General features: G+C 35.0%; 1 protein-coding gene across 2 annotated transcripts in view; it reads right to left on the minus strand.

Annotated features, from left to right (window-relative positions):
* Positions 1-24,519, minus strand: part of ACSL6_10 (Long-chain-fatty-acid--CoA ligase 6) — a 51,186-nt gene that overhangs the window by 25,155 nt on the left and 1,512 nt on the right. Inside the window, exons 2-10 of one of the 2 annotated variants that reach the window (XM_051218696.1) lie at positions 23,067-23,333; positions 19,178-19,287; positions 17,954-18,050; positions 16,093-16,160; positions 15,948-16,052; positions 11,115-11,214; positions 10,322-10,491; positions 5,298-5,330; positions 3,781-3,832 (exon numbers count right to left, since the gene is read on the minus strand). In XM_051218696.1, coding sequence (XP_051070874.1) covers positions 3,781-3,832; positions 5,298-5,330; positions 10,322-10,491; positions 11,115-11,214; positions 15,948-16,052; positions 16,093-16,160; positions 17,954-18,050; positions 19,178-19,258 — 706 coding nt within the window. In that variant the 5' untranslated portion in view covers positions 19,259-19,287; positions 23,067-23,333. The remainder of the gene's footprint in view (positions 1-3,780; positions 3,833-5,297; positions 5,331-10,321; positions 10,492-11,114; positions 11,215-15,947; positions 16,053-16,092; positions 16,161-17,953; positions 18,051-19,177; positions 19,288-23,066; positions 23,334-24,519) is intronic. The other variant, XM_051218695.1, reaches the window with a different exon arrangement.

Here is a 24,519-nt window from a genome sequence, read left to right on the forward strand (position 1 = left end):
TCGAAATCAATCAGATCTATCAGCCGGTAAGAAAAACGACTGACGACTGCATGGTCGGACTTCAAGTCATGAGAGAAAACAATCAGAAAAAACATGGAGAGCAGCGTTGACAAACTACGAATAACCAACCAGATTCCAGTTCAACAGATGTTAGACAATTGTGGAGGAATTCCAGTAGCTTACTTTTCTTTGAAGTACGTACCGGTGTTGCTCAGAAGAATAGGAAAAACTTCACGACTAAACTAACCAGCTTAGAAACCATAACACCTGTAAGATCCTCAACATGAGCTATAAATATTTGCCATAATTTCAGTGGAATCAGTTTGATTAATACTATTACGTGACATTATAATTTATGGACGACCTTGTGAATGTCCACCTACTAACTAGGACTAAATGACAGTTATAAACCAGTGTGAGGAAATAAAATTATGATTTACAGTTGATTGTTAGGGTTAGGATTCGATTTAAGGTTTTCATCACGAACTGATATCAGCTTAAATGCCAAAATGCTATTTAGCCAAATGAATGACTGAATTTCGCGCCAAAATCCAGAACCTGTTATTCTAAATCTGATCGGTTTCGTTCATAAATTATAATCTCGCCTACCATTCTTATAAACCATTCAACCCACAATTAGAGCTCGTGAACAATGAACTCCAGAAAACTAAGCTGGTCTTTGAATTGGACGTGAGTGTTTTAGTCATAAATTTACGCTTTATCATGTTGCAGACAAAAGACGTATTAATCGACGTCCAGAATTGATATAATTTTTTTGAATTAAAGATGGAATTAAACTCTATAGATCGAAGGGTTTTGTGGCAGTGTTTATCATAAAAAATGTGTGCCAACGAAGTACATGAATTTCGTGAAGACTTTCTGCTTCAGAACTATTGGTTGAGTAAAAGTTTATAGCTAACCGTTATCATAACTGGTAACCGCTAGTGGTCTTAATTAGGACTGCCCATTATCCCCATTTTTACTTAACTTTGATATGGCCATAATGAGAAATTTTACAAACGCAGTAAAACCTCAAAGCATTATCAGGTGTCAGAAAGAATCGATTGAGTACATGTTTCGTGAGTGTAACGCCCGATTCTTATGCAAATATATATCCATTAATGTTAGTGGTCGAACTATCACACTGCAATTGGACACTGAATCCGATGTTACTTCAATTTCTCACAAAACTTGGCACGAACCTGGTCGACCAAGCATTTATCCTACTACCTATTGCATAAATAATGCATCAGGCACCCCAATTAACATTACTGGAATTATCAAATGCATTATCAAATTTAATGACTTGATAATCAAATCCAAATTTTATGTTGCTGACAAATCTTTCAATCTATTGGGTTGTGACTGGATCACAAAATTAAAACTGTCTGATTACCCATTTATTCTTATTTGTAAACCCGATTTTGAAATGTCCGATTAGTCATCTAATCTTATTTGTTTTCTAGTGATTTTCAAAATGCTCACAAGAGTAGGGTACGACAAAAAAGTCATCCGGAATAATCCCGAACTCTACTTCACATAAGGGTGTATCTCCAGCTCAATTAATATTAGGAAGAAAAATTCGGACTTCATTTGAAGGCATGTATCCATAGAAAAGAAGGCCTGACTGTAAACCCGAGGTGAGGAGAATTGAATGTCAGTTTTCTAATGGGTTACCAAGTGTAAGAAATTTTCGACAATGAGGGTCTGCGTCGGTAGCGGGTGTCATCGTAAGAAGATTCGGTGACATGGTGTACAAAGTTGATGTTCGAGATAAATACCTGATGCGATATGTAAACCACATCCGCAATCGACGACTAAAGAACCTTCTAGCTCGAACCTGTCGCTAGATTATTTAATTGATCACTCAGTTAAATCCAAAGAATAAGACTTATTTTTTGGGAGGTAAAGGTGATATTGTAAGCCAATCAGGAGTAGCCAAATGAGAAGGTCAATCGATGGCAATCAGAAGTGACCTGAAGGACAATTTCATTTCCGTGGCTAAGAAATGGGATGATTTCCTAAGCGGTAGGGTTGATATACATAAATGAGTATTTGTGCATATTATTCGGTAGCCCAATATACTTTCTTGTCCACTCTTGTGTTCTCGCTCAAGTAGTCAAGTGGGGAGTTAGCGCGTAGCACGTCGTGTATCAGTATCAGATTTCAAACACCGTCCATCATAACAAACTTCACCACAGACATAAATCTAGATGTAATATTTGCCTTGTCTGACTTGACAGGGATTGATCTATTATCAGGATATTCACTTATCAATTTGAAATATGAAAATAACATAGCCCTATTCGGTAACGACCCTGAAAAAACTGAGTTTTCTGATATCCATAGGCAATAATACTAACATGTTCGATATGCGTTTCTCTCTCTCTCTCTCTCTCTAAATGCAAAATGTTCCTTCAGAACTGGTCTGGATGAACGCATGAATTAATGATAGGAGACGAAGTAGTTGAGCACGTCGATCTCTTCATTTATCTTGGAAGTCTTATCAGACCCATTTATTTGCTTTTGAAGAAATCTTAACATTATTTCAGGAAGCCCGAATGACTTTTGTCAACTTCTGTTACTCGTGGAGTATGATAGATGTTCATCTACCAACCAAATCGAGTGTATACTACAGAGAACTTTATGAACGTGAAATACGAACTTTTAAAGTCTAAGACATGCACAGGCTGGATGTTTTTGGTTATAGGTATCTTAAAAGCAATGCTCGCGTTTCGTGAATTTACCGAGTGATCAATGGTGAGGTCAGACTCAGGGTACTAGGAAAAAAAGTTGAAAGTCGGTTGATGGGTTAGTAAATCTTCATCAATTGAGATGGTTAGGATATGTGTCACACATGTTCAACCACCATCTACCTCGACGGACGTTGGTAGCTAACGTAAAGTAGGCTGGAAGAAAGCTAGGGGAGGCCCAACGAAAACATGGCGTTAGTCCATGAAGTCATTTACTGTGGGTCTGAGGCATGTTGGTAGATGGGGACTATCTGGTCGCGATCGTCGAGATGAGCATGATCAGTGGTTAGAATCTTTAGGTGACAGATCAGAATCAGTACCAATAGAGTAGATACACTCACTCTTTGATGTTATTTTGAAACTATCTTGCACCGTTCATTCTATGAACTAATTCTTCTCTAATCATATTCTCCATGTTTAATCATTTATAAACTACTACCAATATTACTACTTTGGTATTCATCTTACTGTATAGATGTGGTCTGACGACTTGAACTAATGTATAAATACCGCAGGTTCTACATTGCTCCTGATTAATTGACTGGTAATCAATCGGCAAAAAGTTTTCCTTTAATAATAAGAATTAAACTTAAGCTACAGATTATTTGAAAGATAATGGAATATAGTCTAGTGGACGGTCAAAAAATAAAGTCAAAACAAACTTTCTTAATCTATGAGGCTCCCATATGGAAATAGAGTGACACAGTGATATGATTTTACAATAAGTTATATGCGTAACGCCATAATTAAATCGCAGAAAAATTCTACGTCGACGAATTATATTAATTTAAGGGATAATACTTTTGGTAATGAATTTCACTGTGTACAGCTTATTCAGACACTGTAATGAGCATCCTGATGTAAAAAAAACAGTATATAGCATTACGAATGCAGTAATGAGGATTTTGACAATTAAATGAAATTATCTCGCAGAATACAGGACATTGCAACCTAAATTTCATTCCATGATTTGACAAAAAATTATGGATGTGCAACCTATGTAAAAAAATACCAAATAGATACACACCTGTACTGCCGCTAGTATAACAGATGAGGCATAGATCTTTCTCAGCTGGAGGCTATAAAGCAAAGCAAAATTAAACATTATTACTATAGATGAACTGCTTTCGAGTTCATAGAGAGAACAATTTGAAAACACGAAACATTTAAAATCAGTTTCAAATGCTTTATTAAATATAGTCATATGGGAGGTCAGAAATGTTAAAACCTGTATTACCTTTGATTTCTTTATAGTGATTAGGGACCTCCAATCACCACCCAATAATTTAATATGATGAGCACGATATAAAGTCACTCAGACTAACGACCACACTGGAACTTTATCGACGGAATTCGATAAACACCAAAAGACCAGACAAACAGCTGGTAACTACTCAATGATCGATTGAAGTATTACGATAAATTATTTTTAAAGTTAGCAGGAATCAAAGTACCTCCATGAAAACGCGATTGGTCGACATAGGAAATAAGCTGTTTCATCGATGTGTGGAGTAAACTTAAGTTTGTTACAAAGAATGCAAAACTGTGAATTTAGTTTGATATTCCTTATCTTTAATCTCACTAAACCCACCTACTATGTCAAGTTCTACCAGTCATGTATGATGATGTGATTCAACAAAGTATGCAAAATAAGAACTTAGTTTAAATATAAGAGACGTAGTCTCGTACCTTGTTTAATATGCACTGACTTGATTCATTTGAACGATGATAATGAAAACCAAAAGAATTAATTAATCTACAAGTATATCATTGAAAGCATGATGACACAAAATCAGCTTATCTTAATTGATCTGTAGAGATAATGTCCTTTCGTTCGCTGATTTATATGACTAAAATGATCAGTATCCGGTAATATATGGGTGTTATAGAAAAAGATATGATGATACGTGTTTTCATTAAATGTGTAAACATTCTACGAAACAACTTCAAATTATGGATGGGGAAAAACTTCACGTTTTCAAGTCATATAAGTGTATCATAGTCAGTAACTACGGTTATGTTTTCGCTGACTTAGTCACTCAATTGTAGACATATTAGAATAATTTCTATTATCAAATTAATTGAAGGTATGGCTTTTGCAATGTTGTAACTTTCCTTCCATCATGACTAACTGACCTACATTTAACATGTCTGTAGCATGATGGAGTGATATTTTCATCGTAGAAAACTTTACATTTTCCATGTAAGCGAGCAAAAACGACGGGTAACGAAACACGTCGTGCATCATGGATTAAGACAGGGTGGATAGTATTTCCCGCTTCATTTTGGCTGGTGGCTAGGTACAAGGTCAAAATTACGAACAAAAGTGGAGTTTATCTTCACCTCACATTATGCACAAAGAAACACTTTTGTCTAATGGTCCATCTTTATCCTAGCAAATAGTTTTGATTAAAGCAGACACATTATCCTGAGACCTTAAGCTAATTTTAAAAATTGATTGAATACCATACCATAAATACAATGCATAAAATTTGTAAATGGAACATAGATTTTCAACTAGAAAACATAACGACAACGACTCACAATTTTTGGTTTAAGATCACTTCTTCCAAGATCCTAAAAAAACCATATATATATATATATATATATATATATATATATATATATATATATATATATATATATATATAGAGAGAGAGAGAGAGAGAGAGAGAAAACTTACCAAACTGCTTTCTGTTCTCAGCTATATTTAGTACTCGTTAGTGATAAATGCTAATGTGAATGGAGTGAGGAAATAGAATATCCCAAGTGGTTAAACAACTAAATAGTATGAATATGCCGCCATCAAAGCTTTAACTGAGCTCTCCACAATCCGTCTGAAGGAACGTGATAAGTTCCTGAATCTGGAGAATATTTGACAGACATTAAATTGATAAATCCAATCTTTTGAATTAACTAACCCTGTGTCATATGTGAACTGATATTCACGGCCTGACATATTATGACACGAGTTTATAAATGTTAAGATACTAGAGTACTTAATTTCCACTGACCAGATGATCCAGGTTTCTATACATGCTTTTGACAAAACAACTTAGATTAGACTTAAGAAGTGAATATTGGAAACAAAATATCAATTTTACTTTATTTGCATGTATATGCTGGCAACAATTTTAGGCATAAAATATAGAATCTATACCTTGGAACATGATATATATATTAGTTTAAACCCTATCCACCTGTCGAAAGGCTCATCAATTTATAATCAAATAATCATATCTTATGAGTTATAGATCTAGGTGATAAGTTGTAAAATATACCCGCTTACGTAATAGTGTTCTCGGTTAGTGAAATAATGCCCAGTTTTCTCTTCTACACCAGTATGACAACGATTTGTCTTGGACGTATATATCTACACTAGGTACCATGCTAGTGTCTACTCTACACAACATCAAAAAAGCTCAGACCAAGAACACGTGACTGGCCTAACCAGAAAGTCAGTATATTCCAACTTCAACAATCGACGATAACAATGATAGCAAGGGGTAAGAAAATATAGAACATACCTAATACTTGTCAAAATATCTACTAGTCTGACTAGGTAAACAATCAAAAATTATTTTTCTCAGAAAGGGGTTTTTGTGGATAATATAGTAATTGAATAGTTGAGTTCATGATTCACTTAAAGCTAGACCACGATGAAAAACCTGGAAGCACTGGACGGTTGTTTCGTCCAAGTATGAAACTCCTCGGCGGTGCGTACCCACGATCCCGCTCACATGATTCAAACCCAGGACCTTCGATCTCGCCCGAAAGGGAGTGACTGACTTCGAGGTATTTCCTGGAGTTCTAGTGAGAAGCCGTGACCAGTAGAGTTCAACCGGGCCTGTTGTGAGATGGTAACTCACTGAAAACAATGGTGAATAGTGACGCAATTTCGTGGGTTGGTTGAAATTAAACACTAACACCCTTTGATGTCCGCTCAGTGGTCTAGAGGTTGGGCGCTCGCGCGCGAGACCGAAGGTTCTGGGTTCGGATCCCGCGAGCGAGGTCGTGGGTGTGCACCGCTGAGGAGTCCCATAATAGGACGAAACGGCCGATCAGTACATCCAGGTTTTTCATGGTGGTCTAGCTTGAATTGACTCACGAACTCAACCATTATTCTTCTTGCCCACACCTCAGTTAGATTATATGAAAGAGTCTTTATTTGGTGAAAAAAAGTTCATGAATTTAAATATTCAGATTTCACAATTCTGAATTTGCTAATAAAATCCCTTATTAAGCTGAGTATCCCTAAGCTCCACATTACAATTTATAAATAGTAAAGTTTGATTTTCAACATAAGATCTGATAAACGAGTAAAATTATTGTTCAGATCAACTGCTTGAGAACTCAACTGTGATTCCATCAGCTTAGTAAATGTATACTGAGTAGCATCCTGTTCTCCATCCAAAATTTAAACGCATAATAAATATGTAGTCACCACATGCCTGTACACAGTTTCATTTTATGATGGTTTTTCGGTGTTATATGTTTCATATTCACTTTCGTTTCAGGTCGATTTATCGTTTTTGAATTCAAGTGATATGAATAGTCCTACTTTCAACAACGTTGCTGTGACATTCTAAAATCATTTGATAAATCACATGTGACAAGAAAACATTATTTCTTCATATTTTAATCACGTTTTTTTTAAACCCTAAAAGCCGACACCCATAATCTATTCAAGCTGAAAAGCACAGATGATTGAATTGCTAACATATTTAAAAAATATGAATGCTGGTTGCCAAAATCGCATGAAACGCAAATATTTCTAAACAATATAAATAATATATCCTACACTGATCAGTAAACTTTAAAATTTTTTATATTTAATCAACTTTTAGTAAAATAAAGCCCAAATATTTCATGTTCTTAAACAATCAACGAGAAATTTCATCGTTTCAGTTGCCAGACACCATGGATGTTGAGCTGGCAGAAAGAAAAATCGATGAGTAGAAAATTAACATAAAAACAACAAAACCTGATAATCCATCAGAAAGATTTGATACGATTATAGTTTCGTCTCAAATACATAAACGTATATTTCAGTTTTGCAGGACAGATCGTTGTCTCTATTGAAGGCAGCAGAAGCATAATACTTTTTTGTTTAATTCGAATAAACACAGATTTGAATAATAATTCTAAAAGATTTATTATTTCACTGAGATAATTAAGCTCATGGGTGAAAAGCGATGGAAAATTAGACTCCATTTGATGATATGTGAAACTAAATTTATAGCGTTTTTCCCGTCGTTTTAACCAATTTACCTGATACTGTTTAACTGACAACTACAGATAGAATATCAGAAGTATAACTGGTAAAGTAGTCAAACATTTTCTTCTTAAAACCTATTGTTTCCTAAACAAATCATTATCACGGAAATGTCTTTTTTTATCTAGGTATATTCTCAAAATCCAAGGCGATAACTAACTCATATCCTTTGGTTGAGTGGTTTAGGATAAGTTAAGTTCAAAGATGTTTTCCTTCACATGCTGATATCAGTTGAAAAATCGCTTAAAATGAAGAAAGGATTGAACACCTGTTCCATTTTAGTCTAAGAACCTTCAGCAATTCACATTAGCAACCCTGATAAGGGGTAGAATACACCATATAAAAATCACCAGTAGTTCACGTTTTCAACTCATTTTTAACATAGCGTAGTAATCATCCAATGCTATCGACCGATAATTGTCTGATTCCCAATTAGATTACACTAGTGAAATGACCGAAGTCGGAAAAATACAACAATGTATATTTATTCAGTAGTTTTTCAAGCAATGTGGTCACCGCGAGATAATTGTTTTAGGCTTTATTGATGCTGTACGTGCGAATTGTTAGGGAGTTTTAAACTAGAATGAAATGGCCATTTCTATGATCTCTATCCAGATTATTTAAGGCAATGACAAGTACCATCCTTAAAGTATATTCACCCATGCCTTCAACTTAACCTAATTTAATTCACATATCTCAACGTCCAGTGAAGACATTTGTAAAACACTCAACACATAAACTACTTTGATACGTGATCAAAGGAACTAGTATGAGAATGAGTAATGGTGAGTAAACTTGTTCGTTAAGACCTTTCACTATACTGTAAACATGAAATTATAAGCCATACCAAATGTAATATCTCAAAGGTTACTTGTTTCAAAGTTTTCATCTTTCTTTTCACTCAGTTGCAAACAGTTTAAAGTGTTAAGCAGTGAAGTCACCAAAGGATTTAAGAAAGACTGGAATAAATAATATCTAAAATACTGAGTGTCCCAGGTAAAAGATCGAAGAAAGAAGTTAAAATCACTAAATGTATTCAAGCGAGAATAACAGATGTTAGTCACATAAAAACTAGCTTAGCACGGTACGACTGTAGATAGCATAATCTGGGGAATATACATAAAGCCTACTCATAATGAATAGCATATAAATGCAACCCACTTAAGAAGCAATATGTTTGAGTTTTACTTGAAAATATGTGTTTTTTGAGAACCAGCAATAGTTGAAAAATATTATTATACGTCATGTTTCTTTTTCTTGAGAAAAAATCAATATTTAAAACTTTTTTTCATATACGATCAACTATTCAGTCTCCTAAAATAGGCACACTTACTGAAATAAAATTTCCTCCGTTTTAATCAACGATAGCTATACACGGTAACTGTGGTGGAAAGAGAACTTGATACATATTTGATTACTGATCCTTCCAAACAAATGCATGTATTTCATAGAATTACAGGATCATAACCTTTCAAAATCAGCACGCGGTTCCGGATCAAGTGATTAATCAGTTAATGGGATTCTAAACTTCAAGTACCTGAGAGAAGTGAACACTAGGCTTTTAGACATGCGAATTAGGTTCATGTTGGAAAATTCAAACATAGTCTGTTGAAAATAATGCATCATTCCATAAAGCAAACAAACAACTATCAATTTAACCAACATGGTGAGTATAGTGTTGCTTGTTCGAATGCAAGTGAATGTTAGGAATCAGTCGTTGAAGATCTCATGCGCTAAAGATTAAAATAAATTACAGTGCTATATTTACAACCACTGCCTACCACGACGGTCGATGTCATCTGGAGTAGTTGGCTGGAAAAAAGCTAGGGGTGACCAAACCAAAATGTGGCACCAGTCCATGAAGGTACTGACAAATGGACTGAGTCATGTCAATAGGTCTAAACTACCTGGTTGAGGTCTGCGTGACTGTCGTAACCAGTGGTTACAGACTGAATTACATGGCTCAAAATCGTTTTCAATGGCATAGATTCATGCACTCTTTATCTTCTCCGAGACTGTGAGCTTCTGAATTCCTCATGATTTTTCTTATTATACTAATTTGAGTGTATCTTTGATACCTAATCTTTTCTATGAACACTTATACTGTTACTACCTTTACTACTCTGGAATTTGGCCCGACAATTTCATTTCTCTGTGTTAATGGAGTATGGAAGATTGGACCGATGTACATGCATACCAGGTTCAGCGTTGCGTTTGACTGATTAACACACCTAATTGCACTTATCGAATAATCTTCGATACTACAATGTTAAGAATTTTGAATAAAACTCACCGAGAATTCATCAAATGAATAAATGTTCACCGAAGAACTATACTGGGCTTTTAGATCTTCAAAACTTTGATCCTGGACAGCAATGATAATGACTTTTAATGATGAATTAAAGTTCTCTAGGATCTTGATAGCTAAATCTGCTGAATGGCACATTAATATGACGAGCCCAGCTAGAATTGTTGAGAAAATAAGAAAAATCTTTATTTATTATGTAAAGAATAGCTAGTCTAAACATCTGTTACTGAAAGAATTATCAACTCTGGAGCTAGCAGTACTAGCTAGGAAGTTATTTCGCAAAAACTAAGTGTTATTGAATGTTTGTGCAGTCAGCATCGATAAACAATAATGGCAGTATTTTTATTGGTGAATCATCAACTTTTGTAGAGTTGTGGTTCAAAAGCTCTAAACATTTAACTTTCGATTGCTTGATGACAGGTTCAAGCCTACTGTTGTTTACTTTATGTTGAGTAATAGGGTTTTATTACGACTTGGAGTATTTTCCAAAATTAAGATTACAAATTAAGTGCAGTTTTTCTATTCAGGCTGTGTTGTATTGTATGCATATATCCCATATTTCATCTTTCACAACTTCATATTGGTACAACAGCTTTAAACAAATGTCACTAAATTTACCTTTGATTAAATCATACAATAGTTGTTTTAAACATTAAAAAAACTTTACACAATTTTTATTTAGGTAATATAAAATAATGTATGTTCTAGATCATATTAAACAACAGTAAGCTAAAATAAGATTTCTTGAGGTACAACACAAGTATATTAAAAAAATTACTTTGTTTAAGAATATGTTGCATAGCTGGATCACCCAAAGTAGCATACAGAGGGACAACAGTGTACGAGTAACAAAAACAGGCATATTGTGTAATAAACCACTAAAATGAAATAGAGACAATAAGTCATGGTGGGAATTAAATGTTTATGATTAATATTAACGAAGGTTCTTTATACATGCATCAGTATAGCAGAGACTAACTTTATGAATTGAAACATATATTCGTATAAAAAAGTATTTATGTAGAAAAGAAAATGATTTTGTTGACCGACAAACTCCAGTTGCTTCTGAATAATCTTATCAAAATGTGCAAACACGACAATATCCCAGACTAGCATCTATGAACTATAGTAACTAGTGTCTCAGGTTTGTTCTCACCCCTAATTTAATTTTAACTTCTACTGGAACATAGAGAAAATCTACAATCTAATATAATAGGACGGAATTATTCAACTCAACTTTGGTTATCATCTTCTTATAACATCGCAAACACTAGATCCGGTATATTTCCACTTTATAAACATTTGTGCACCTCCAACAAATACGGGAGCCAGAATGCATTTAAACAAATAAATTTCCCTAGCCTAAATTTTTTTGTGAAATATCTTGGTGGAGTTTTGTTCTCTGAGCTGGATGGTTTGGTCGTGGAGCTTTCATCGTCCTTCTGAACGACATCATCAGCACAAACTTCAAATAAAATATTTGGTCCAAAATAGGACGACACACGAGGGCCTGGATTCCACTGCTAGCCACCATCCTTGCTAATAATTAGATGTATGGTGTTTATCTACATCTGATTGTGTCCACATCTACGAGCTAAGATATTTACTCTAATAAATTAACTCACAATCACAATAATAGCAACGAATGCTGAGATTGAAAAATATTTTGAGTACATGCAAGTCACAGAGCTTCAATAAACTTGAAAGGTTTTCATCAATGACTGTCTTAAGTAGGAAAAAATACTGAGAAACAGTAAGCTTATCTCAACGTGGAACTAGTCAGCGCACATTCATGGTTTCACGTGATATCGAATATAGGACCTTTAGTTCACATAGAGCTTCATTTGTTTTAACTACCGAATAGTCCGCGTTTTTTATCTTTATTACTTTGCAATAAAGCTCGAGCGTCATCCAATGTCACCAGTATATATCCAACTCCATGCAAATTTGGTCAACTTTATAGACAACTAATAGGAAATTAAAAAGTACTCTATAGAAATTTACTTAACTACGATATATAAAAAATTAGATAACCGTTATTTCAAAACGGGGACTTCTCTGTGATTATGCTAACCATTTTAGAATATGACAAATTCAAACTTAAATATCATGACTACATTAAACAAATGAAGGTAACACACTCTGATGTATCAAGAACTCGAAGTTTATTACCTAAATGATAAAGGCTCCTGAAACACAGAGGCTAAGTATAATTGATCACAAACCCCACATAAAATGAAATGTCATAACTATTCCCATCACATTGCTGTATCTTTTGGCACCTCAGGCAATGCAGAAAATCACAGTATATATAAGTGCATACGGATAATGGTTTGGAATTTTATTATGATAACGCAAAAACTTCAGACAAAATACCTAAAGTATCTAATACTATTCTCCAAACCAATTTACGAAGCTTATGGTGCAAGGATGCATATAAATTAAGCAATTTGGATATTTGTTTCTCGTAAACTAAAATATATGTAGCTAAGATGGGCGACAAAGGAAAACTAGGACTATTATATTGCATTTTGGGAATCATATGGTTTATTAAAACTATAAAGAAACGTCTCAACCCAGAGAATAAATATATATGAAGCCAGTGCAAGAACAACTATTCTTTAAGAATGCGCAAAGTGTACCTTGGATTCCAGGTTCGGGCTTGCCTTGTGACACACTTTGACCATTTCCCCAATGTATGTCACATCCACCCCCAACGTCTTTTCCTAATTTCCTCTTCAGCTCGAAGCTGGTTTGTTCTCTCCAACAGTAGGCTGTTGCTGATGGTATCCGGTCAACGGACAATTGTTTTGAGTTCCACATGTTCTTCAACTGTAGGAATGCTGCCCTTGATTTTCTAATCCTCGCCCTTAAGTTGGCATCCGACCCTCCTTGTTCGTCGATGATGCTTCTCAGTTGAGTGAAAGATCCCACCTCTCCCAGAACTTCTCCATCAAATGTGATTGGTTTGTTGTACTTCGTGTCGTATTTCAGGATCTTGCTTTTTCCCTTGTGTATGTTGAGGCCTACTGATGCAGAGACTGCTGCTACACTAGTTGTCTTTATCTATATTTGTTCGTGTATATGGGATAGAAGAGATGATTCACCTGAGAAGTTCAAATAGTCCAGTTGCATCCAAGCTGTCCATTTCATTCTGCGCATCCCCTCAGATGTCGAGTTCTTCATAATCTAGCCAACCACCGAAAAAAAAGAAAGGTGAAGAGTGAGGAGCCTTGTCTGACTCCGATCCTCACTTCGAATGAGTCTGTCAACCGTCCTCCATGCACCACTTTGCACTGTAGTCCGTAGTATGAATTCCGGATTATGTTGCCGATCTTTTCGAGTACACCAGTGTTGAAGAAGGCTCCATAATGTTCACCTATCCACGCTATTAAATGCTTTCTCATAGTCAAGGAACTTGGTGTATAGTGACGAGTTCCATTCATTTAATTGTTAAACGATGATCCGTAGTGTCTCCATTTTGTCTGTGTACGACCGATCCTTACGGAACCCATCCTGTTGATCTGGAAGTTGGACACCCACTGGATCTTTTATTCGATTCAACAACACTGTTAAAAACCTCCTCTGGTACTGATAGTAGTGTGATGCCTATGTAGTTAGTTCTCACATTTGCTCAGATCTCCTTTCTTTAGTTTCTCGATGAGGTATCCTTCTTTCCAGTCTGCCGGTATGTGTTCTCCCAAATATTCGTGAATAGAAGATGGAGTACGTTTGCAGTTGCTTCTATGTCTGAATTCAGTACTTCAGCTGGTATGTTGTCTGGTCCGGCTGATTTCCCGTTTTCGACTTGTCTGATGATCGTCTTGATTTCATCGATCATCGGTGGAGTGGCATTTATATGAAAATCTGTAGGTACTGCTTTGATTTCTGGTGGATTCAGTTTGGCTGATTTATTCAAGAGTTCTTCAAAGTGCTATACCCATCTGCTCCTTTGCTCTTGAATCTCAATGGTCGGAATCCCTTTGTCCTTGACTAGTCTCTCTGGTTTACTATATTTCCTTGCTAGTTTCTTCGTTGCACCACATAGCTGTCTCGTATTTTCCTCTCTCGCAGCTTTTCCCACTGTCGCTGCTATCGTCCCATGATATTTTCATATCCGGTGTTGTCTATTCCGATTTTGGCTTTCAAGTTTATCATCAGGATTGTCAGATCCTTCTCTGAGCACTTCTCTACGATCGACTGCATCATCTCATAAATCTGATCTTTATCGTGGGTGCATAGCATTAGGTAACACTCCTAATAATCACCTCCTTTGTTCTGGAGAATGTGCTGACGATTCTGGATCCATGAGATTCCCATTCAACAAGTGTTTTTCGTGATTCTTTGGACAGCATTAGAGCAACTCCTTGTGTGTGCGAAGCATTTTTTTGCTTCATGACCAGAGTACAACAGCACCTCTACTGAGGCTAATCTTTTCTGTTTAGCTTGTGTCCAATGGGTTTCACTTATTTCGAGCACCGCTAAGTTGTGTCTCCTCATTTCCACAGCTGTTTGACTGGTCCTCCCGGTCTACCACATTGTCCGAACATTCCATTTATCTGTTAATCGTTGCTCTGGCTGTTAGAAAGGACATCAACTTGTTGACTTCCGAAGAATATCGGCTTTCACCATGAGGCGTCATAATCCTTCTAAACGAAGATCCTTAAACTCCCAGGGTAGAGTTTAAATGGTTTGATTTTTTTTATTCTGGTTAGCGTTTTTTTAGCAAGGTTGTTTTCCACGGGTTGGGGTGCTGACCCCATATCAAGCCCTCCTCCTTTACCCTGGTTTGAGACCGGCAGTAGCTCTAGAGTAGCGACAAACATAATCTAGAATATATATACGAGCTACTGCAAAATCTGTTAGAAAGTTACATTATTATTAGGCGAGAGAATGAACTACTGACCAAAGTTTTCGTTCATCTAGGGTAGTAAATACGTAATCTGATGGAGAAAAACTGAAAGAGAATAAAGTCTTTAGGAATTAATTAAGTGGCTGTAAATAGATATCTAGCATATTCTTCAATCGTGATTTTCACCAAAGAGTACTTGGTACATGGACATAACTTATGAAAGGTAAATTATTAAGATCTAAGACCCTATATCATGATATTAATGGTGAACCATATACTGTTGGGTTATTAAAGTTACTGACAGACACTAATTAGCTTGGAGTTGTTACGGCGATTCTTACTCACCGAAACCCATTAAGTCTACTTTCTGTGTAACTGTTATAACGCTCGGTCTTCCACTTCTGCACGAATGGGGCGTTAATTTGTTTTAGACAAATATTTACAATAGATACCCTCCCAGTGTCTATTCTAGAGGACTTCAACACAACTCAGCTCAAGAACACGTGATTAGCCTGACCACAACGTAAATATATTCCCACACCAAAAACCGACAACAATCCGACACAATAATAATAATCAATAATAATAATGACAGGAGTATATATAACTCATCTAACGCCTGTCAGACTATTCACAAGTCTGACCAAGTAAACAACCAATCATTATCATTCTCGCCCACACATCGATAACCCAGATTTAAAACAACAGTACAAAACCGATTCGAAACGAAAACTGCTTAAATTACGATAATTTGCACACCTGTGGTGAATTTCGACCGTAAACACCTACAAACCTTTCTGACTCTGGATACTTATTCATAATTCCAACAAGCGCTGATCCAAAAGCCTGAATTTTCTCATCAACCTTGAAAAGGTATAAAGTATTAGTTGGTATTTCAAGAAACTTCTTGATAAGTAATCCATGAATATGGCTCATTAGTAGTATATCTGCTACCTAAACACTTTCTTGAACCTGAAGACGAAAAGAAAAGTGTAACAGACATCATTACTAGTTTACAAGCAAAAGTAGTTTATCTAAAAAATTCTTGAACATACATGGATATCAGCATTTTAAAATTCCCATAGAATATTCAAAAATAAAGAATATTTGAGCAAGATTATAACTTTTCTGCAGAGCTGGAACCATCGAGACCAACTTCGAGAGAGTAACCTATGTATCAAAAAGAGATTGAGCCTCTGTGTTTACCCTGGTCCACAAGGGGGTCACTATATGCACGAACTAGATATCATAAACCCCTTATTCAATCTCCACTAATTCCTTTTGTGTTTATACCTACCCTACCTTCTTCTTAGTCTACACATTCATCTAACCCAATTCACTATTATCTTAATTACCTTGACAGAATCCCTCTTAATACATATTATATTCACACGACATTTTTATAATTATCTCCATTAAGAAGACGAAGTTCTCCAATAATCCATTTTATTCACACCATTTATTTTATTATATCAATTGTAACATGACACTTTATGACGAATCATTCTAACCTTTGATAAATGATCTTTCTAACTTAAAAATGACACAATTTTGAAGTATTTTACCGTAACAGATGCAAGAGTTCGGGATTTTTAACAAATAATGCTGTTTAATTCGCTACCATACCTTATTTTGGAAATTTATAAAATAATAGATGAAGTTATTGAAAACAATTGTTCAATAATATATTCTTTGTGTTTTGAGTATATGGATGTATACGGAAAGTGGTAAAATAAGACTACGGGGTGGGGGAAAGCAAAATTATACAAATCGATGTAATTCGAGCAACACAAATATAAGCGAACAACATTGTTTTCAATTAGATCGTCATCCGTGTTTAATATACATGAATATGTATATGAAAATATTAAACCAATCAATACAAAATTATAAACCAACGACTACAATGACATAGATTACATAATAGTTGAAGTCGATTTAATTGATCAACTTTCCTTCACCATTGGATTTGCTAGGACTCTTGTATGAACAAACGATTATCAAAATCTCCTGACATTCCACTACGCGTTTTTTTATCAGCCTACCTACGTAATTCAACAGTAGTATATTATTATTTAGTATAACAGCTGATAAATCATTCAAGTTAAATCCTCCCAACTACTCTTATTAGAAAATGTGTCATGTCTATAAAGCAAATGTTAGAATTCCATTTAACAAACTCACTATTTTTAATCCCATTTTATGTTATAACATAACGGTAAACACTTTTAGAAATTTAAGGAGAGTAGTTTATGTTATATCCTAGCGAAGATGAAATGATGGGTAACTTCTGAGAGCTATTAATGGACTAATATTATACATATATTCTTATCATATATCGTTTTCACACTTACATCACTAGTAGTCCTTTGTAACGAACAATGGCTGAATGGAAAACGAGCTCAACTTTAAACTGAAAAGTCTCAACTTCAAATGGCACTCTATCTACTTTGATGTGGGCAAAATAGTAGCATCACTAATCCTTACGACAGCAATAAGGCTTGACAGTTAGTACACACTTGTGCTTAGCAAATGAGTTACACAGTTGATTAAATGAATTTCCCGGATTATTCGTTGTTCAGTTAGCTAATACTTTCACAGAGGGTTGAGAAATGAGTACTATCCAGTGATTGTTGACACTGAAACACGTACCAATATTTTCGGACTAACTGATTATACATAAATTAACTGATACATATCAGTCGTAGTCAAGAGAAGTTGAAATGTAACTTATTTGGTATCGATTCTAAAAAGAAACAACTTACGGGATAAAGATAGCCCTCTATGGAATACGTCCATCATTGTTTTGACTTCCGAATATTCATTATTGGTCAAAACCATGCTACTCTGGCGTGCGCCAGTCTACAGGCAGAGAAAACGAAATCTAACTTTAGTAGACCAAAATCAAAAGAAGTAGAAACATTAAAATTAAACAGAACTAAACAGATGTTACCAAAAGCACTACAATTTATGCACCAACAAATTTTTTACCCTAATTGTGTTATCAAAAAACTGAACGGTATTAAACCACGGAAAAACATTGATTAGTTCGTTAAAAAGTTCAACATATTTATCTGAAAAATGTGCCTTTCTTGTTCCATTTTTAATGCTCTTTAGTAACGGTTAGAAATTAACTGAACTTCAGGAGTCGAAAATATCTAATCACATTACTTTGCCCACAATTTACTGGAATTCAAAATGAAGTTCTAAAAATGAATTAAAGCATAAAAACAACACAACTCTTATTTATAATTAAATCAAATTTCTAAACTTTAACTAATACTTTCATTAACGTTATTAAAATATCTGTTTGAATGTCAGAGATACTTATGGAATTTTGGGAAATTATACTATTGATTTTGTGCATACATCTAATTAATGCCCGAAAACATTTTACATAAGACTATGCTCATGGAATTCTTCCTACATTAATTTATTCATTGTCCAGTAATCGAATCTTAAATGTCCATATTATGAAACTGATAAATTATTTAGAAACGATACAAGTTGTTCGGATAAAAGTCCATTCAAGTCTCCTTAGTATTTAAGCAGTGTAAAGACGTAGGAAATTTTTTCGACGTATTAGTACTTTTTAGTACATATATACTGCCAATATTTCCTGCCCTTAGAGGAAGTACATCATACTATTATTGAATTGGCACTTCAGAAAACATCACACATTTTGAACAGTGAGATGATTATCGATTTCGTGTTATTAGTATACTGATTGTAAGTTAGTATGTTTTGAACGACATTGAGATAACTAGCTATCATGATGTATTATAAAACGTTTATGACGGGGCGATAATAAATACAAGCAAATTCGAGGAAATTTGTTTTACGATGCTGCTCAACAACATAAGAAAAAATTATTTCTCATAACTTTAAAGAGTTCCACATAATTACTGCTCTTAGTAAAAATAGTATAAAAGCATTTAATTGCGACTAATGACTACATACATTTTTATGCACAGCAAACACTAATTTACCTTCGGATCAGCAATGACAGACTGTTGATTTAAATAGCTACTGAAAAAAGAACCGTTCGGATTTGGTTCATGTATTTTCATATATACATCAGGGTAATTTGGCTTTTCATCTAAAAACAAAATAGAATACACCATACTTTAATTTTAATGAAGTTAGAAAGCAACAAAAAAGCTTGTGAAACAAGGTTTATGTAATAGGACAAGCGACATAATATATAGCAGAGAATATTTCGGAAAGCTCTAAATAATTAGTTGAATAGAGAAACGAACATATTTTTTAGAGGGTGACGAAGGAAAGAAAAGGGTTTGCTGAGCGATGTTTTTTCTGAAGATCTTGTCTAATACTGTAAGAGAAATTAGTAAGGAAGAAACAGGAGACAGAACAACAATCAAAATGTGAAAAACTGAACATAGGTAAAATTATAAATAAATTGAACGGGTTTATTACAGTACTGAGATAATAAAATAATATTGATGATAAAATAATATGATCGTGATAAAAAAACTTCAGTAATATTTTAATGAGTAGAGAACTGAACTTCTGGTATTTTGCGACCATTTTACTCTATAAAGAAGTAGCCTATATTTAGAAGTGAAAAGTAAGAAATCCTATTTATTAAGCTGTTACAAGTGCATTATGTTATTATTATAAAGAAATAAGTTTTATGAAAGCGAATGAAATTGTGAGACAATTTTACTTAATAACAAATGGCAAAGATATGTTTTGTGTCTAACATTGATTTGATTCACAGAGTTCTCAAATCAAACTATATACTTTTCATGTTTGAAGTTGGTACTTAATAAGAGCAAATGATTGTATGATTGAAGATGATAACAGTCACTGGATAACTAGGCCTGGACGCTAAATATTCGACCTGTGTTTTAGCTTGACAAAGCCTGTTTACGCGCGTTTAAGAATCACTTCCTGTCATTATTTCTGAATCTTAGTATCCAACTATTAGTTTGTCGTTATCTACATGATAACATAATTTTCACTGAGGATTTTGAAAAATAAACTCAATTAATAGTAGTGGTTACATTATCATAACTGTACAGCCCAAAAGACAACAGCTTGAAGTCGGTTATAAAAGATGGTATATAAGTACTTATTTGCTCAAGTTAAGCTCCATACGTCCCTAATCATATCAAACACAGGAAAAGGGTACTTTTAAACTTTCTTGTGATCTACGGACAGACGTCATCCTTAAACCTCAAATTTATCTGTTCTAGTCCTACTATTAGCTAACCGACCTATCTGCCAAAACAGACCTCCGAGGCATGAGTGCTTTGCTGAAGTCGTTTCCATTGAATAATGATAATCAAGCTTGACCACTGTATCAAGGTAAAAGTTACAGTCACGTACCGTATTTTCAGAAGTGAGGTGGCAAAAATTAAAACGAACGAGTGATAATGGATCTTTTTAATCAGTTATTACCTACTTTAATAAAGCAACAGAAACTATTCAACATATCGTACTAATTTTCCCTGATTTGTCACCAGTAATTTTAACAGATCCATTGGCCTTTACCTTAAATTTAGCTATCTGTTGACGACTGACAGCGAAGTTAGTATAACCTTAAATATATTTGACGTGGAAATAAGCCACGAGTATTTGGGATTTTAAAGCCCAAAATTTTCGGAGAACTTTTATCCCTCAAACTAAATCGAATATTTCTTTAACGTCTGTCTTCTCAACTTTGACGAGATAAGAATAAAAAATAAGTTATTTTAATACAATACTTTGTTTTTCCATTATATAAACACGACCTATCTAAATTCCACAGTAGACACATGAACAGACCCTCACACACCTTAATAGGGGAACGATCACAATAGGATTCTAAAACTGTCAGAACTGAGTTTGTTATCTGCTGACAAGGATTCGAGTTTGACGAAAACCGTAAGTTGTATCGGCATCTTAATCAGATAAAAATATGTAGCACCTGGAAAATGATTCACGTTAGACATACAATCGTGGCTGACGGTCAATGTATAAAAGCCCATGTTTTAAAAAGGATAGTGATCATCAAATTGTGAACTAACTTTGCCTTTTTAGTAGCACTGGAGATCCTGGTAATGGATAAAGAGAATTATGTTAGTGAACTTGCATAAAGCGCAATAAAACAGACGACTCCAAAACGGAACTTAAATAAATCACATAAACGATGAACCGCCTAACAATAGCGGACCACTCGAATATAAATGTCATCAACTCGAAGTCATTATACCAACGTTCCAGTTGAAGGGGGTGGAAATTATTGAAGGGGCAAAGGAAGGAAGAATGGCATCCACAAACACCTCGTCACTCCAAGTTGATAAGAACGCCCTAGGAAATTGCCGTTCTGAGTAACAGGATATTGAGTGACAGAATTCTTTGATAGAACCCAGTCGTAACACTATAAACCAATTTAGAGCGGAGTAAATACTCAAACTGCCTCCAAGGCTACTACTGTAAGCAGTTCGGAGAAATAAGATAACCCCGATCCAAAGATCAGACATTCCTATTATTAGCATACTGCCAAATATCTCATATAGTTTATATCAAAAAGCAAACATAAATAAGTAAGAAGAAAGATGAGAATATTGGTCCATGACCATGTAGATTCCTTAAGTTAATTTTAGGATCGAAGGAAAAATGTTTTTCTCTTTATTATTTGGAACCCATGGATACCGATGCAACTGGACACCAACGGCGCAAAGATGGACCAGATTGATACAAGCCGCTCTGGCTTTCACTACATATTGGTTGATCTCATCACTCACACCATCAACAGCACACACAACTAACCAGATACGTAAATTTAACAACCACTCTTAACAGTTCATTACAAAAAGACAATTTCATGTACAGGCTCCAGAAATCTGTTAACTAATGCTCGAGAGGAAAATAATATCAACACTTTGATAAGGCCTGATAACACAAAAAGATAGAGTCAAAAGAAATACAGCTCTAACTGAAGTAGAAGCACAGAGGAGAAAGTGAAAAAAATCGACCGATGGGTTTTCCAGGAGTAAGGTCTCGGAAAAGAATGTTGATAAAGCCTGTGTATATAAGTCGTTCTCTTTAGGGGTTTTGTATAGCAACATTCGTAGTCTAGGAAATAAGCCTCATAGACAGAAGGAGGACGAATTAAAACCATTTATCATAGCTGTGACGAAAAATTTGTTAGTACATGAAATTCAAATTACTATGAAATTATTGGGAATAGGTGATGTAGAGATTGGGGTTCTAATAAACATAAAGGACAGCACACAAATAAAATTCTTAGTTTGTGGAACCCATGAGAGCGTGACTTGAGAAGTAATTAGTTGTGAAATTTAGAAGATTGTACATCTATGTCAAGTGTTATCTATTGTGGCTTAATCTGCTCGATTGATTAATTCATTTTAAAATACAATAAACACAATAAAAGTAACCAGTGCCTGGTAGCAGTAAATTATAATGCTTGCAATGTAAATTATAAATATTTGTCCATTAGTGGATTTGATAATATATCCCATAGTTAGCTTCTTGTGAACATTAGATCATGGTTTAGTACTACATGTATTCAGATCCACAGGTGGTGGTTTAAATCAAGGACCTTATTCGATAGACTTAGTACTCATAAACGAAACTGGAGATGTTACCTGTTTATGTATTTTACCATCACTATCTAACAGTGATTATGCGGTGTTGTCGCTGAGTTTTAGAGCCTATGACAGTATATAATCAAGTTCAACTTTACCCAAATGTGTGGTGGGCAAACATTTCAAAGACTAGGGAGTGTTCTGAAGAAACCAACTGGTCAGTTGGCGTCAACTCAAGAAATGAAACATAGCATAATTTTAAAAGTACATTTAGCTTTGTAAACCTTCCCCTCGAAACTATCGATAACCAACATAAACCTACCGGCTGTCCGCCACGGAGGTTAGGGAACCCAGTAAGGTCTTTAATAATGCCTCTATTTCTGTGTCTTGTAATAAAACTGGAAAGCTTTGACATTGATAGAGAGTTTGAGATTGCACTAATGATAGCAGAAAATGAGTGAGGTGCTTTAATATAGTGAGGACCTGTTAATAGTGAAATTCTCCAAGGGATAATTCTGAGCCCTTTTCTTATTTAATCCACATAAATGATTAATTAGTTTGACTGTGAATGAAATCAAAGTATGGATACCTATAAACAATAAGGTTGATAAGATTATAGAAAAATCTGAATGCTATAGTTAAGTGTACATAAAGGCTGGCTTCAGAAGTCACTTATAGCAAGAGTGTAGTAATGAAAATCGGTCAGTGAAAAATAACGCGACTACATGAAAAAATGAAATGCCTTTACTTAGGCTTGTCGATTACAAAAATTTGGAAATCATAGTATGTAGTGACCTAAGAACCATGGGTAACTATTAGCCGGGCTTTAAAAGATTACTGAGGACTGAGTGTAATTCATAGAGCCGATCTTAACTTGAATGAAGATAGAATTTAGATGTCAAACTCGACTAATGTGATACCAAAACTTCTATGGGAACTCCTCTAGTGTCACAGACGTGTGGTTAGCAATTCCACCTCGTAAAAAAAGCACGACCGTATAATCGTTAATCAGAATAAACCAATTAAACTCTGCCCTAGGAGTTGAAAAATCTCATAGAAGTGACGTCTTATGGTGAAAGTCGAAAATCTGCAAATACCACGAAGCCGGTACTTTTTTTAAAACAACAATAAACATACAAACATGAAACGTCCGAACACTGTGAGATTAGGAGTAGTCATTAAAAGGGCCACAAAAATGAAAACGGACGACTTGACCGTGTTCAGAATAAGTAATATTCATTGGACACAAGCTAAACAGAAAAGATTGGCTTCAGGAGAGATGTGGAATTCCGATCATTAAGAAGAAAATGCCCTATACACAAAGAGTTGTACTGATGGTTTCCCAGAAAGCACAAGGAGCACTTACATGAAGAGCTCATATCTTGGACGAAGATATGTTCGGGAGATTAAAATTATCGTATGTTAGACTGCACTTAGAATATGACATTCAAGGAGAGTTTTCCATATTAACAGCGGATATACTAACACGAATTAAACGGAAAGGAACTAATATGCTGACGTTTTTCTGATCCCCCTATAGAAACAGTGAAGCGTGACTGAGTTCTAGACAAACTAAGCGTTGGGTTGAACAATTTCTACGTTGGACAACAGACCACTGGTCGTTAGTCTGTCGAACATCGTCAAGGTTAAAAGTGACTAATGCATACTGATCAACTCTACATCAAGGACTGACCCATGAGGCGGTGATCGCATGTTCCTCCAATCTATTCTTATTGATACATTTCTTCACGTTTATTCTATACAGTTAATACAGC

This window comes from Schistosoma haematobium, chromosome ZW (genome assembly GCF_000699445.3).
Source record: "Schistosoma haematobium chromosome ZW, whole genome shotgun sequence".
NCBI classification, from domain to species: domain Eukaryota; kingdom Metazoa; phylum Platyhelminthes; class Trematoda; order Strigeidida; family Schistosomatidae; genus Schistosoma; species Schistosoma haematobium.